We start from the raw sequence: 15872 nt of genomic DNA, 5'->3' as shown, positions 1-15872 counted from the left end.
TTCAAACACCTAGAAGATAATAAGGTGATAACTAACAGTCAGCATGGACTTGTCAAGAACAAATAATGTCAAACCAACCAAACAGTTCTCTTTCACAGGGTAACAAGTCTTGTAGATAAGAGTGAAGCAGTAGATGTGGTATATCTTGACTTTAGTAAGGCTTTTGATACTGTCTTGCATGACCTTCTCATAAACAAACTAAGGAAATACAACCTAGATGCAACTACCGTAAGGTGGGTACATAACTGGTTGGAAAACCATTCCCAGAAAGTAATCATCAGTGGTTCGTAGTCAAGCTGGAAGGGCATTTCAAGTGGAATCCTATAGGGATCAGTTCTGAGTCTGATCCTGTTCAATATAAGAACATGAGAACGGCCATACTGGGTCAGACCAAAGGTCCATCTAGCCCATTATTCCTTCTTCCAATGGTGGCCAATTCCAGGTGCCCCAGAGGGAATAAACAGAACAAGTAAATCATCAAGTGATCCATCTCCTGTCACGCATTCCCAGTTTCTGGTGAACAGAGGCTAGGGACACAACCTCTGCCAATCCTGGCTAATAGCCATTGATGACCTATCCTCCATGAATTTATCTAGTTTTTTAACCCTGTTATAGTCTTGGACTTCACAACATCCTCTGGCAAAGAGTTCCACAGGTTGACTGCGTTGTGTGAAGAATCTTCATCAATGATTTAAATAATGGCATATAGAGTACACTTATAAAGTTTGTGGACGATGGGCTTGGGAAGGGTGCAAGAGCTTTGGAGGACAGGATTAAAATTCAAAATGATCTGGACAAACTAGAGAAATGGTCTGAAGCAAACAGGATGAAATTCAATAAGGAAAAATGTGAAGTACTCCACTTAGGAAGGAACAGTCAGTTGTACACATAAAAAACAGGAAATGACTGCCTAGGAAGGAGTACTGAAGAAAGAGATATGGGGGTCACAGTGGATCATAAGCTAAATATGAGTCAACAGTGTAACACTGTTGCAAAAAAACCCAAACATTGTTCTGGGATGTATTAAAGGGAGTGTTGTAAGCAATACACGAGAAGTAATTCTTCCGCTCTACTCCACGATGATTAGACATCAACTGGACTATTGTGTCCAGTTCTGGGCGCCACATTTCAAGAAGGACATGGACAAATTAAAGAGAGTCCAGAGAAGAGCAACAAAAATGATTAAAGGTGTAGAAGACATGAACTATGAGGGAAGACTGAAAAAATTGGGTTTGTTTATTTGGAGAACAGAAGACAGGGGACAGGATAACAGTTTTCAAGTATATAAAACGTTGTCACAAGGAGGAGGGAGAAAAGTTGTTCTCCTTAATGTCTGGGGATAGGACAAGAAGCAATGGGCTTAAATTGCAGCAAGGGCAGTTTAGGTTGGACATCAGAAAAAACTTCCTAACTGTAAGGGTAGTTAAGCACTGGAATAAGTTGCCTAGGGAGGTTGTGGAATTTCCATCATCGGGGATTTTTAAGAGCAGGTTGGATACCTGTCAGGGATGGTCTAGATAATACTTCAGTCCCCTGCAATCAAGGCAGGACTGCACTAGATGACCTACTGAGGTTTCTTCCAGTCCTACGATTCTATAGCACCAGCTTGAAAGTTAATAGTTAAAATGGCAAAATCCAATTTTTTTCCTTTTAATCTTTTTAACATTCTATTGTGGGAGGACAGAGCCTTGTCAATATCTCTTAGCAAAACATTAAGAGTTCCAACTTCCTCCAAGCCATAGATCCCTGCATAAAACATCTATTTTAATGCTGCTTTCATCTTTTTTCCCAATCTGATAAAGAAGCTTCCTCTTCCAAGGGAGCATATGATATTTTAGAGCACCCTTCAGTGAGGGAACTGATCCTGGTAAGGGAGCTCAAGATCTCTCTCTCTCTCATTAGGGAGCTCATAACTATTTTCTTGCGCACTGCATGCTTCACAGCTTACGTAGGCCAAGCTTATTGCACACATCAAGTGGTCCTTGCATCCCTCCCATTCCTGCCCACAAGCTCCTTGTGTGCCATCCTCCCATCCCCCTTTTTCAGGGACTTCCTGAAACTCCTCCCAGTCTTCCCCGAGAGGGGTTCTGTGTGCTCCCATTTCCCTCTCCTCCCATACCAGGTCCCCCATTTCCCTCTCCTCATAAATAGCCCTCTGTGCACTGCCATGCCCCTAATGTCCCCCTTATTTCCCACAGCAAAGGCTCTGTGTGCCCTCTATCGCCCCGTTTCAGGTACCCCCAACCTCCTGACCTGGGGTTCTGTGCCCCTTTCCATTCCCCTTCCCCCCACACCAGCATCCCCAGTCTCCTCTAAGCAAGGTTTCAGTGCATCCCTTAATGTTCAAAACCCTCAGCAGGGGTCCCCAATAGAAGGGTTGTACATTCTCCACCCATGGCAGGGACTAAGAAAAGCTTCATCATGCCCTTCCCCATGCAGGGGGGGGGGGGCTCTGTCTTCCCCCCACCCCTCCTTTCCCACATTCCTTCCCCATGATAGGGGCTCTCCATAGCTCTCCTTCCTCTTTCCCCCATACCAGGACTCCCCAATCTTCCCTTCACGAGGGGTTCTTTGTGCTCCATGCTTCCCTCTCCCCATGCCAGGGGCTGTGTGCATGCTCCCATTCCTTTCTCCCCCCATTCTTCCTCCACCCCACTCCTCCAACATTATTCTTCTTTCTGTCTGGGAGATAAATCATTCAGGGTGTCAACATGTAAAACTCTATTGGAAGGATGGGCAGAGATGAGATAGGACCATTGCTATGCTGGAAAGTGCTAATGGGGCCATCAACCAGTTTGATCTAGACAACTGCAGAGGTGCTCGAGGCTGTGGCTGTGGTAAACAGCTGGCAGGGGCTTCGTGCGTCTCCCATTTTCCAATTTTCTCTAATCAATAAGGTTATGGCCACTGATGCCTAGAATACTCCCTCATATTTTAGAATAGATTGGTAGAGCCATCTGATCTGCGATCCACAAACATGGCCCACAGATATAAAGCGGAGAGCCGCAGGGCCCAGGATTTGCAGGGCTCTATTGATTGGATGCAGTGTTCCAAAGTTATCCCATTACATATGCAATGACAGACAGACAAAGAAATGCTGTCAAGTTGAATGTCAGACCTCCATCAGCTCGGCCAATTAATTACTTTTGGGGAGGAAACAAAATGAAAAATGATGTATATGAATAGTCATGTCATATTTTCTATAAAAGAGTTAGAAAATAAACCCTTTGTTGGAGAAGATTTACAAGTAACTTACTAAACACTGAACTTTTCCTCTGGATAGGAAGCCTGTGGAGGATCACTGTTGTGTGAAATAAGCTGTGTGGGTTAGGAAAAGTTTTACTGTTTTTTCTGACATCTCCTAAAGAAAAACAGTTTTCTTAAGAAAAGCTCAGGCACCCGCACCTCTCTCGGGCTGAGTGAAAATGGGTGAATCTGTGTGCACCTGCAGCAGTAATCGTGTCTCTTGATTTTTCTACATGCCTGACACACAAGGAAGGAAGGATCCATTACTATGGATTATTAGAGCTGCCTGCCTGCTATATCCTAGGAAAAAGGTCTTTATTGCCATATTTCTGGAAAGATTTACCTTGCCATTAGAGATTAAAAATATTAACAGAGCTGCAAGGTTTTTTCTCCCTGGACAGATACTAAAGAGCACAGAGTCTGTAACTGCACAGTATGTTTTAGCAACTTAAGAAAAGCTTGTGAAGAAACAACAGGGCTGCCATGGATAAAAACTAAAGGGTGCCAGACAGAGTTAGATTTTACAACCCTCACTCATTACAGATGAGCACTTACTCACATGAGTAACTCCACTCAAGTCAATAGGACTACTCATGTGACTAAGCATACAACTAAATCCACACTGCTGAGCTACCCAGGTCCTACGAAGTAGAAGAGCGTGACCACATGGCAGCGGAAAGCCATGCCTCCCAGCCTGGGTCGGCAGCCTCCTGCTCACTCAAGCAGAGCCAACCACACGCTGCAGCTGCAGCAGAGGCAGCATTTTTGTTTAGCTGCCCAAGTCCAAGCCTGCCCAAACCCCTAGGTTTGCGTTTGGGCGGCTAGCCGAAGCTGCCATGCGTGTAGCAATGCCCACGCTGATATTTTTAGCGAGCTAGCATGAGTCTGTCTACCCAGGCTTGGAGGTTCATTTCTAGCGGCAGTGTAGACATTCCCTAACTATTCTCTCCCCAACACAGACTGACCTGAAGAACATATTCCCTACTGTGCTTCTGCTAAGAAATGATGTGCATTAATTACACTCACTCCGCCCCTTGATGCTCTCTGGATAAAGTGAGTTTTAGATACTTACCTAACCATGTTGCAATGAGAACAGAGTCAATTCCATCTATGGGCTCACAGATTCGAGCCACTACTGGGTGAATCTGTTGTGACAGATAGTACTGAGTATCAACAGTAAGATTTTCTTGTTTTTGCAGCTGTTCTGGAGCATATGCTCTCTGGCTGGCACTCAGATTTGACCCATCCTAAGACAGGGGACATACACAAAACAAACCAAGAGAAAAAAATCAGTCATAGGTGGGTTGGAGTTGGGGTTAGACATTTCAGCATGAAAACTAGGTTTTTAAAAAAGGGTACAGTGGATTCCTTCCTTCAGCTATATTATTACATATCCAATACAAATTAAAGAAATCCGAAGAAACAGGTTACACGTTTGTTGCTGGCATTAGCTAGTAAATTCAAGAACATAAATCAAGCTTGTATTATTACAGCTTGTGTGTGCGCAAAACAGTAATAGTAGGACAGAGTAAACAGTCCCATCTGTCAATTGAGAAATGCACAATGAAAATATACTGTTACCATCAGCCCAGTTAAAAGTATGCAAAGGACAAACATTTTGGGATCACCCTTATATTAAATCAGCATTATCACATTACAGCAATCGTTAGAGCAGCTTCCTAATGGTTGTGGTGGATTCTCCATCACTGAAAATATTTAAATCAGATTGGATTTTTTTCCTAAAAAGATACACTCATGTTCAAACAGGAAGTAATTCATGGCCTGTGTTACACAGGAAGTCAGATTAGATGATCAGAAGGGTCCCTTCTGGATTTATACTCGGTTAATCTATTGTAACATGCAGATACCAAATCATATCCTTACATGAATGTACTAAAATAATCAGTGGTGCATCGTCAATGAACAGACAAAACACTAAGTGGAAGAATGGAATGAGGAATTAAGAGAGCAAGACTATTTATTTTGCTAAGAAGTTTATGCTAAGTTCTACATAGACAGGAATAAAAGTGGGTTGATGGAGAAGAAACTGTCAGGCACCAATGCACAGATAAGTAGCACAACAGAGACAATGTGATCAACCCAAAAGGGCTGAGCACCTTAAGAAACTCTCTGCAATCCTTCTAGTCAAGAGTACCAATCTGGAGTTCCAGAGGGCACAATGAGCCGTTCTTAAAAGAGAAAAAAGTAAAAACGGAGGCTGAAACATGTTGAAACGAGAGGCTAAAATGCAGGTTGAAAATGGGGCTGCTGGGAGGGTAGAGAAATATCTTGAGTTCCAAGAAAAAACTGTTCTTCAGGGAAATGCAGCATGCATTAAACCTGTAGAATACCACTCACAGGTCATGTGAACACTATGAAAAAAAAGTGTATTTTTCACATGCATAAGCTAATGTATGCCAAAACCAAACGGGGTGAGGGCAAGTACTGTGGTAGAAAGTACTCTACTATTCAGTAACACCTGTTGTACTTCCATAGAGCAGGATTCTAACCCCGTAAACCATTGAGGAACCATGCCCCAAGGCAGATAGCCACTATGTTGGGATGAAGCACACAACTCTCATCCTGTGAAAGGAGATGAGGAATGGTCAGGAACATGAACGGCAGCTGGACACACAGGTGAAGCAAGTAAGAGTACCAAGCTGGTCTCAGCAAGGTCAACACTATAAGGATAACTCTGACTTTGTCTTGTCTGATCTTGTTCATTACCCTTAGTATCAGTGGCATTGGAGGAAATGCATAGAACACACCCTTCTTCCAAGATAGAAGAAAGCATAGTGGCCCAGACCCCTCTTGATCAGAAAACAGGATACTTCCTGTTCCTGGAGATGGCAAAGAGATCACTTCTAGCAGTCCCCATCTTTGGACTATGCTGTGGAGAACGTGGGTGTCTAGCTCCCATTTGTAATCCTCTGACAAGTGTCTGCTGAGAACATCAGCTGTGATGTGCGGAATACCTGGGAGGTAGACTACTGAAATTTGGATCTGACGAGCCATGCACCAATTCCAGTTTCACGGCTTCAGCACACAGGAAGGGGGATCTTGCTGCTCCCTGCTTATTGATATAGAACAGGCAGGATATGTTGTCTGTCATGATACTGATTGATTTGCCCCTTACCAGGGGCAGGAAATGAAAGCAAGTGTTCCTGACAATCCTGAGCTCCAACAGATTGGTGTGAAGATTGGTTTCTTGAGTTGTCCATCTTCCCTAGTTGTGAAGATATTTCTTCATCCCAACAGTGATGCGTCTCTGTTGTTAAAGTCACTGATGGGCAACAAAAAGGAATGTTTGCACCGACATTGAGTTAATCCTTCCACCAGTCTAAGGAGTTCCTCTCTTGTAGAGGAACTGTCACCTTCTGTCCAAGGTATCTGACCAAGGAATAGATCTTTCTGAGCCAACTCTGGAAGCAGTAGAGACATAACCTTGCATGATCGGTCACAAAACTGCCATGTGTCCCAAAAGCTGAACACAGTTCCTTATTGTGATTCCTGAGGCATGTTGTGCATATGCTAAGAAGAAGGGCTCCTCTGAACTTTCTGTACCAGATCTGACGGGGTTATGAATCTGTCTAAGGGAAGGTACGCTATGGCTATCAATGAGTCCAAATATGCCCCTACAAACTATATCTTCCTTACAAGAATTAATGTTGACTTTTTTACATTCAACTGCAGACCTAACTCCTGGAACAGACCAAAGTCTGTCTGGGTGGATGACAGCACTACTTTGTAGGAACGGCCCTGGAGTAGCCAGTCGTCAAGGTACAGGAAGACTAGGATCGCTTCTTGTCAGAAGCAAGCAGCCATTACTGCCAGGACTTCTGAGAACACCTGGGGGCCAAGTAAAGGCCAAAGGGAAACGCTCAGTATTGGAAACGATCCTGTCCTATAGTGAAGAATAAGTATTTCCTGTGCAATGGATGTATCATGATATGGAAATACACATCTTGTAGGTAAAGGGCCGAAAACCAAACCCCCTTCTCCAGTGAAGGAATTATAGCTTCCAGAGTTAACATCCTGAATTTTTGAGACTTTATGAACTTGTTTACAAATCTTAGAACTAAGATCGATCACCACCCTTCATCCTTCTTTGGCACAAGGACATAATCTGAGTAAAATCCCTCACACTTATGAGGAGGAGGAACCAGCTTTATTGCTCCTAATCGAAGGAGAAATTTACTTGTCTCAATAAAAGCTCGTGGGAGGGGTCCCTGGAGAAAAACGGGGAAGGGAAGTGGGTGCAAGGAAGGGAATGATGCAAAACGGATGGTATGTTGACTCACTTGTCTATAGTGATCTACCTCCAAGCATATAGGAAATAGGCAAGGCAGTCTCCAGGAGGATGGGATCTGGGCTAACACGCACATCTGTAAATCCAGAGGTGTGGAATGGATCGAACCCTCAACCAACCCATCAAAACTGTTGCTTTGAAGATGATGGGTGGTCACGGAGAGCAGATAGCAGTCCTTTTTCTTTTAAATCTTTCTCTCTTTCTGGGGGATTCAGTAGATCTATGGAACCAAGAAAATTGAGCAGGAAACAATCTCTGGGTAGTCTGTGACCTACTAAACTTTTTCTCGATAAAGTTATTTTGTTGATAGATTCAAAGCAATGCACGTGGGAAAACAGAATCCCAACTACACATATAAAATGATGGGTCTAAATTAGCTGTTACCATTCAAGAAAGATCTTGGAGTCATTGTGAATAGTTCTCTGAAAACATCCACTCAATGTGCAGTGGCAGTCAAAAAAGCAAACAGAACATTGGGAAAGGGATAGATAATAAGACAGAAAATATATTGCCTCTATATAAATCTATGGTACACCCACATCTTGAATACTGCGTGCAGATATGGTCGCCCCCATCTCAAAAAAAAAAAATATATATATATATATAGGAATTTGAAAGGGTTCAGAAAAGAGCAACAAAAACTATTAGGGGTATGGAACAGCTTCCGTATGAGGAGAGACTAATAAGACTAAGACTTTTCAGCTTGGAAAAGAGACAACTAAGGAGGGATATGACAGAGGTCTATAAAATCATGAATGGTGTGGAGAAAGTAAATAAGGAAGTGCTATTTACTCCTTCTCACAACACAAGAACTAGGGGTCACCAAATGAAATTAATAGGCAGCAGGTTTAAAACAACAACAATAGGAAGTATTTCTTCACACAATGCACAGTCAACCTGTGGAACTCTTTGCCAGAGGATGTTGTGAAGATCCAGACTATAAGAGGGTTCAAAAAAGAACTAGATAAATTTATGGAGGATAGGTCCATCAATGGCTATTAACCAGGATGGGCAGGGATGGTGTCCCTAGCCTCTGTTTGCAGAAGCTGGGAATGAGCAACCAGGAATGGATCACTTGATGATTACCTGTTCTGTTCATTCCCTCTGGGGCACCTGGCATTGGCCACTGTCAGAAGACAGGATACTGGGCTAGATGGACCTTTGGTCTGACCCAGTAAGGCCGTTCTTATTTGTAGGTATATGTATGTCAGGGGGTCATAAAATAGCCCTAGAGTCCTTTAGAGTGTGCAAGGACTCGTATGTGGTTTCCGAGAAGAGTTTACAACTATGGAAGGGAAAGTCCTCCACCGTCTTCTGTACATTTCAAAGAAATCCTGAGATATAGAACCATGATGCCCTGCACATAACCAGTGCCATAGAGATGAACCTGGCAGCAGTGTCAACAGCAGCGAAGGATGCTTGAAGAGCAGTTCTGACCACCAACTGGCCGTCTGAGATGATGGACTGGAATTGCTCCCCATGCTCTTGTGGCAAATGGTCAATAAAAGTCATGAATCAGTTATAAATTTGTAAAATTATATTTGGCCATGACCACTTGATATTTCATAATCCTGAATTGCCGAGCTGCTGACGAACAGGACCTTCACCCAAAGAGATCCAGCCTTTTCTGGTTCCTGTCAAATGGGATAGACTTAGAGAAGCACTGCCTACCTGACTCATTTACCGCATCCACCACCAGAGAGCTAGGCTGAGGGTGGAAGAACAAAAAGTCAGAATCCTTAGAGGGAACAGCAGGGGGGCTCCTAGTTGCGAGTCCCCGCCAGGCTGGGGAGGGACAGGACTTGTCCTTTCCTTGCCTGGCAGCTCTCAAGGGGGAGAGGGGAGATCAGGCCCACCACCAAGAGCCTCCCCTTGCTGCACGAAGCGCCAAAGGCTCCTGCAGCTGGAGAAGGCTTGTGGACATGGGTCTGATCTTCCCCTGCTGCTAGGGCTCCTAGCTGCAAGTCCCCACTGCCAGAAAAGGGACCCCACTGTTAAAACACCTTGAAATTTCAGATGTAAACATCTGAAAATGTGAAATTGACCATTTAAAAATCCTCCAGCCGTGAAATTGATCAAAATGGACTGTGAATTTGATAGGGCTCTAATAATAATATTTATCCCTTTCTAGATGGAAATGATAGAACTGCCTTTTCTGCATTGACAGAAGCGTTCAGTAAATATTCTTGTTCTGTATTTGGGGAAAAAGCCAGATGTATTTATATCCTGTGATGATGACGCAATACTTTCCATTTCAACAGTAACTCAGGAGGATGTTAAACAGCGGCTACTTTTTAAATCAGCAAGTCTGGATAATTTGTATCCAAGAGTGTTTTTTTTTTTTTTTTTTAAAAAGCGCTGGTCTAGGAGTTCTCCAGATGGTTAATTTTGATTTTCAGAACACTGGAGAAATTCCAGAGCACTGGAAGAAAGTGAATGTCATATCAATAGTTAAAAAGGGAAAGCTCGATGACAAAGGTAATTATAGGCCTGTCAGCCTGACTTTGATCCCAGGCAAAACAATGGAAGGGCTGATTTGGGACTCAAATAGAAAATTAAAAAAGGGTAATATAATTAATGCCAATCAACATGGGTTTACAGAAAATATATCGGGTTTAACTTGATATCTTTTTGGATGAGATTACAGTTTTGGTTGATATTGTTAAAGTAATAGTGTTAATGTAATATACTTTGACTTTGGTAAGGCATTTGTACTTGGTAGCATATGACATTTTGATTATGAAACTAGGAGGATACAGAAATCAATAATGGCACATATTAAATGGATAAAAAACTGGCTAATGGATAGGTCTTCAAATGTACTTGTAAACAGATGGAAACCAAATGATGGAAACCATCATCACACAAATACGTTTCCGGTGGGGTCCTGCTGTTTAACTTTTTTTTTTTTAAAATGGCATAGAACCATCACTGATAAAGTCTGCAGATCAAACAAAGATTGGGGTAGTAGTAAATAATGAAGAGGACAGCTCACTGATATAGAGTGCTCTGGATCGTTTGTAAATTGGGAACATGAAAACAATATGCATTTCAATATGGCCAACGGTAAAGTCATAGATGCAGGAACCAAGAATGCAGACCAAACTCACAGGATGGGAGACTATTCTGGGAAGCAGTGACTCTGAAAAAGATGTAGAGTCATGGTGGGTACTCACATGACCGTAAACTCCCAGTTAAACATTCTAGCCAAAAAAAGGTAATGTGATCTTTGGATATATAAACAATGGAATTTCAAGGGTTATATTAATCTGAGTTTGGCACTGTTGCTATCGCTACCGAATACTATGCCCAGTTCTGGTATCTACACTTCAAGATATGGAAAAACTGGAGAGGGTTCAGAGAAGAGCCACAAGAATGATTAAAAGACTGGACAACATGCCTTATAATGACACATTCAAGGAGCTCAATCTATTTAGTTCACTAAAGAGAAGTTATGGGATGACTGGATGACAGTTTTATAAGTACCTACATGGAGAACAGAAATTTCATAATAGAGGACACTTCAGTCGAAAAATGTATGACAAGATCCAATGGCTGGAAGTTGAAGCTATACAAATTTAGTCTAGAAAGAACCGTGCAAATTTTGAACAGTGCAGGTAATTAACCATTGGAATAACTCATTTAGGGTTGTGGTGGATTCTCCATCATTGTAAATTTTAAAATTCAGATTGAATGTTTTTCTAAAAAACTGCTCTGGTTCCAACAGGAATTAATTCAGGGAAGTCCTATGGCCTGTGTTATGCAAGAGGTGAAACTAGTTGATCAATGGTTCCTTCTGGACTTATAGTACATGAATCTATGTCAAATTTAGGGCAACCTTACTTAATAGTGTTCTTTAAAAATACAGAATAATGCCATTCAACGATTTGAGGGATTTGTTTTCTTTTATTTTCTCCCAAAAACTCATGAATAGTATCTACCCATAACCAAGATTTTTTTTTACCTGACAGATCACATACGACACAGTATCTCCTGCTTTCACTTTTCGGCCTCCTTGAGAGTTTATCCACATGGCAACATGCACATGTGGCAAGCTTTTTTTGTCAGGATAATCCTGAGGATCCTTTGTCAATGCCTAAGAGACAAAGGGGAAAACAGGTACATATCTTTGAGAAAAACGGAAATTAAATACTGGACAAATCACTGCAGTAAAAACCAAAGATTATATAATAGCTGTCTTCATCATCCCTCTACAGTTCACCAGAAAACAATTTTGAAAGATGACATTAATATAAAATATAACATTATAACAAATATATCAGTCTTTCATGCTCCCTAATTAACATTATTGTAAGAGCAACCTGAAATTTTATACCTTAAGTTTCTGAAAAGCTAAACACAATAGGAACCCCTAATAAAAGTTCAAACAAGCACAAAGACAGCTAGAATAGTTAAAAAAATAGATTTAATCAAAGTATGAAATACTATACACAGTGCAAGAATGCAGTGAAAGGTTAATTTTTTTTTTCAGTTTTGAAAATTCTAAATGTCTGACACATTTATATCTAACAAACTTTGTAACAGAAGTAGACCAGGGTTTCAATATGTCTATGGATAGGACTACTGGAATTTTACAATAAATCATTTCCCCTCTATATTCCGTAATTACTTCACTTGAAGATTTTGGGGGGAAAAAATCACCCCCTTCTCTACACCTACAACTTCATCAACATAACTTTTAAACTAATATTTGGTTCTAAATATTTTAAAGGCAATAAAACACTAGAGTGTGTAGGACTTAAAAAACCGGTTACCTACTTTTAGGTAACTGTTGTTCTTTGAGATGTACTGCTCATGTCCATTCCATTCTAGGTGTGTGCGCGCCCACATGCGCAATCATCATAAATTTCTGCCTGAGAGGTATCCATAGGGTCGGTTGTGGCGCCCCCTTGAGTGCCGTGCTTATGCATTACTGTATCAGGCGCCGCTGGCCCAGCGCCCTCTCAGTTCCTTCTTGTGGGCAACTCTGACAGAAGGGTAGGAGGGTGGGTAATGGAATGGACATGAAGAACAACAGTTACAAAAAGGTAGGTAACCATTTTTTCTTCTTCGGGTGTTTGCTCATGTTGATTCCATTCTAGGTGATTCACAAGCAGTGTCAATGGAGGTGGGCTGGGAGCTCACGGTCTTGCAGTGTGCAGCACTGCTCTGCCGAAGCCAGCATCATCCCAGGCCTGCTGGGTAAGTGCATAATGGGATGTAAACGTGTGGACAGATAACTAGGTAGCAGCTCTACAGATCTCTTGGATCGGTACCTGAGCCAGGAAGGCTGCTGCTGATGCTTGTGCTCTAGTTAAGTGCGCCTTGACTACTGCCAGTGGAGGCATTTTCACCAGCTCACAGAGGTAGCGGATGCAGGCGATGATCCAAGACCAAAATCTTTAAGCAGACATTAGGTGACCTTTTATCCTGTCTGACATCATAACAAACAGCTGCATTGACTTGCAAAACGGCTTTGTCCTGTGGATGTACAAGGCCAGCGCCCTCCTGTAGTAGTCCTATCCTGGGTGTGCAACCTGCATTCCTCTTCCAATTTATGAAGCTTCAGGAAGACGACAGGTAAGTGTATGTCCTGGCTGGTATGAAACTGGGAAACTATCTTGGGCAGAAACGCCGGGTGAGGACGCAGTTGGACCTTATCCTTGTAGAATACCATTTAGGGAAGTTCTGAAAAAGATCTCAGACACCCTGTGAGCAGATGTTACTGCAAACAGGAATGAAACCTTCCAGGAGAGAAGGAGAAGAGAGGAGGAAGCCAGAGGTTCAAAGGGAGGCCCTATGAGCCTTCACAGCATGAGATTCAAGTCCCATGAACAGACAGGGTCCCGCATGTGAGGATAGAGATGCTCCAGATCTTTCAAAAACCGGGCCATCATGTCATGACTGAAGGCTGACCTGCCTTGGAATGGAGAGTGGAAAGCCCAGTACATGTACTTTTTCAACTTAGCCAGGTAAGTCGCTCTGGTGGAGCGCTTTCTGCTACCCAACAAGACCTGTTGAACCTGGGCTGACCATTCCTGCTCTTCCGCATTCAGCCATGGGGTAACCATGCTGTCAAGTGCAACGCCGCCAGATTCGGGTGTAGAAGACTGCCATGGTTCTGGGACAGCAGGTCTGGCCAGAGAGGTAGCCACAGCAGGGCGGCTACCAAAAGGTCCAGCAGCATGCCCAACCAGTGTTGGCAAGGCCACTCGGGAGCTATCAAGATAACTTTTGCCCTGTCCTGTTTGATCTTCATGAGGACTCTGTGGAGCAACGGCACTGGTGGGAAGGCGTACATCAGGGCCCCCAATCACAGGAGCAGGAAAGCATCGGACAGGGAACCCCGTCCATCCCCCAGAGTGAACAGAACACATGGCATTTCCTGTTCTGATGGGACATGAACAAGTCCATCTGCGGAGTCCCCATTTTTGGAAGATCATAATGACTGCCTCTGGATGGAGCGACCACTTGTGGCAAGATGAGAAGGCCCTGCTGAGGCAATCTGCAAACACATTCCTGGTCCCGGGCAGGTTCGCGGTTACTAGATGAATGGTCTCCTGCAGACAAAAGTCCCAAAGGCGGGGAGCTTCTTGGCAAAGGGCCGACGACCTGGCTCTGCCCTGCCTGTTGATCGTGGCGGTATTGTCCATGAGGACCTGCACCACCATTCCCCTCAGGTGGGGCAAGAAAGCCTGGCAGACTAGGTGAATGGCTTTGAGCTCCCTGATGTTGATATGGAGGGCCAAACCATCATTTTGCAGCCAGTGGCCTTGCATGCTGAGCTTGCCCAGGTGGGCTCCCCAGCCCAGGTCCGACGCATTGGAGACCGGGGTCAGCGACGGGGACAGGGCAGCGAAGCAAACTCCCTGCAACATCTATCGGGGGTTCATCCACCAATCCAGAGACAACAGAATGTGATCCGGCACCTTGACCTCCCGATCTAGGTCATGCCTGTTGGGATGTAAACCAACGCCAGCATGCTTGCAGAGGCCAGAGATGGAGCCAGACGTGACTGACCACCAATATACAGGAGGCCATGTGGCCCAACAACCGCAAGCAGGTGTGAGCCATAGCGATCAGGTGGTTCTTCACGTGGGAGATCAGGTCTGACTGGCCTGAAAACGCGCCTCCGGAGGGAAGGCTCTGGGTCACGTTGAATAGAGAATTGCCCCAATGAACTCTATTCATTGGGCTGGCTTTAAGGGGGATTTTTCCTCGTTTGTCAACAGGCCCAGGTCGCAGCGGGCGGAACACACCAGATCAAGGCTTCTCTGGACTTGTTCCCAACACCTGCCCTTGATGAGCAGATTTTCGAGATACGGGAAGACCCGGACCCCGTGACGTCTCAGGTAAGCAGCCCACTGGTGCCACACATTTTGTGAAGACCCTTAGGGCTGATGAGAGGCCAAAGGCAAGTGCCGTGAATTGGAAAATATGTCCGCCCACTATGAAACGGAGTAAACCTCTATGACCTCGGGATATGGAAATAAACGTTCTTCAAGTCAAGGGCAGCATACCAGTCTCCCAAATCCAGGGAGGGGATGATGGAGGCCAAGGAGACCAGGAGAAACTTCAACTTCTTGAGAGACTTATTGAGGCGTCAAAGGTCCAGAATAGGTCTGAGGCCCCCTTTTACTTACAGGATCAGGAAATAATGGGAGTAGAATGCCTTTCTTGTCACATCCCGAGGGACCTCCTCCACCATCCCCAGGTGCAGGAGGTTTTCGACTTCTTGAATGAGGAGTTGCTCGTGAGAGGGGTCCCTGAAGAGGGATGAGAAAGGAGGGAGCAGTGGCTGAAAACTGAAGGGAGTAGCCTTTGCGCTGGCCATTGGCCGTGCTGCCAAGGTGGGGCCATTGACGTCGAGACGGCCTCAGGGCCCCAATCGCGCCAGTGGAGTCTGAGCAAGAGGCTGAACTCCCTGCAACATGCTGGAGGAATCCCCTTCCAGCGACCACAGTGGGGCCATCGATGCCTGAGTCTGCCTGCTGACCGTCACCACCAGAGCCAGTGCCCGGAGTGAGACGATTGGTGCCGGTATCAAGAAGACTGGTGCCAGGGGGCGACTGGAGACGTGACAGGGAGTGGTCCCACCGGGCAGGTAATTGAGATCTGCACCGGGAGGACGACTAGTGGGAGAGTAAACAGTGCTGGTAGTACGGAGACCAGCACCTCCCTCTAGGTGATCCACATAGAGATAGCAGAGACCACAATCGCAGTGCTGGTGACCCAGGGTGAGCCCCAGAGGATCTGGGCTGCAATTCCGGGGATTTGTGGCGTAGAGATGGAGCGCGCTGTCTTGGCTCGGGGGATC

General features: G+C 44.4%; 1 protein-coding gene across 5 annotated transcripts in view; it reads right to left on the bottom strand.

Annotated features, from left to right (window-relative positions):
- Positions 1 to 15872, bottom strand: part of POLA1 (DNA polymerase alpha 1, catalytic subunit) — a 351814-nt gene that overhangs the window by 174658 nt on the left and 161284 nt on the right. For 4 of the 5 annotated variants that reach the window (XM_073357730.1, XM_073357757.1, XM_073357741.1 and 1 more), the window contains 2 exons: positions 11520 to 11651; positions 4319 to 4493 (listed from right to left, as the gene is read on the bottom strand). In XM_073357730.1, coding sequence (XP_073213831.1) covers positions 4319 to 4493; positions 11520 to 11651 — 307 coding nt within the window. Of the gene's footprint in view, positions 1 to 4318; positions 4494 to 7652; positions 7776 to 11519; positions 11652 to 15872 lie in introns of those variants that run through there. The other variant, XM_073357766.1, reaches the window with a different exon arrangement.

The sequence above is a fragment of the Lepidochelys kempii genome, chromosome 1 (genome assembly GCF_965140265.1).
Source record: "Lepidochelys kempii isolate rLepKem1 chromosome 1, rLepKem1.hap2, whole genome shotgun sequence".
Classification (NCBI taxonomy): domain Eukaryota; kingdom Metazoa; phylum Chordata; order Testudines; family Cheloniidae; genus Lepidochelys; species Lepidochelys kempii.
Note: the sequence above shows the minus strand (reverse complement) of the source record. Positions and strands in the feature narration are given on the sequence as shown.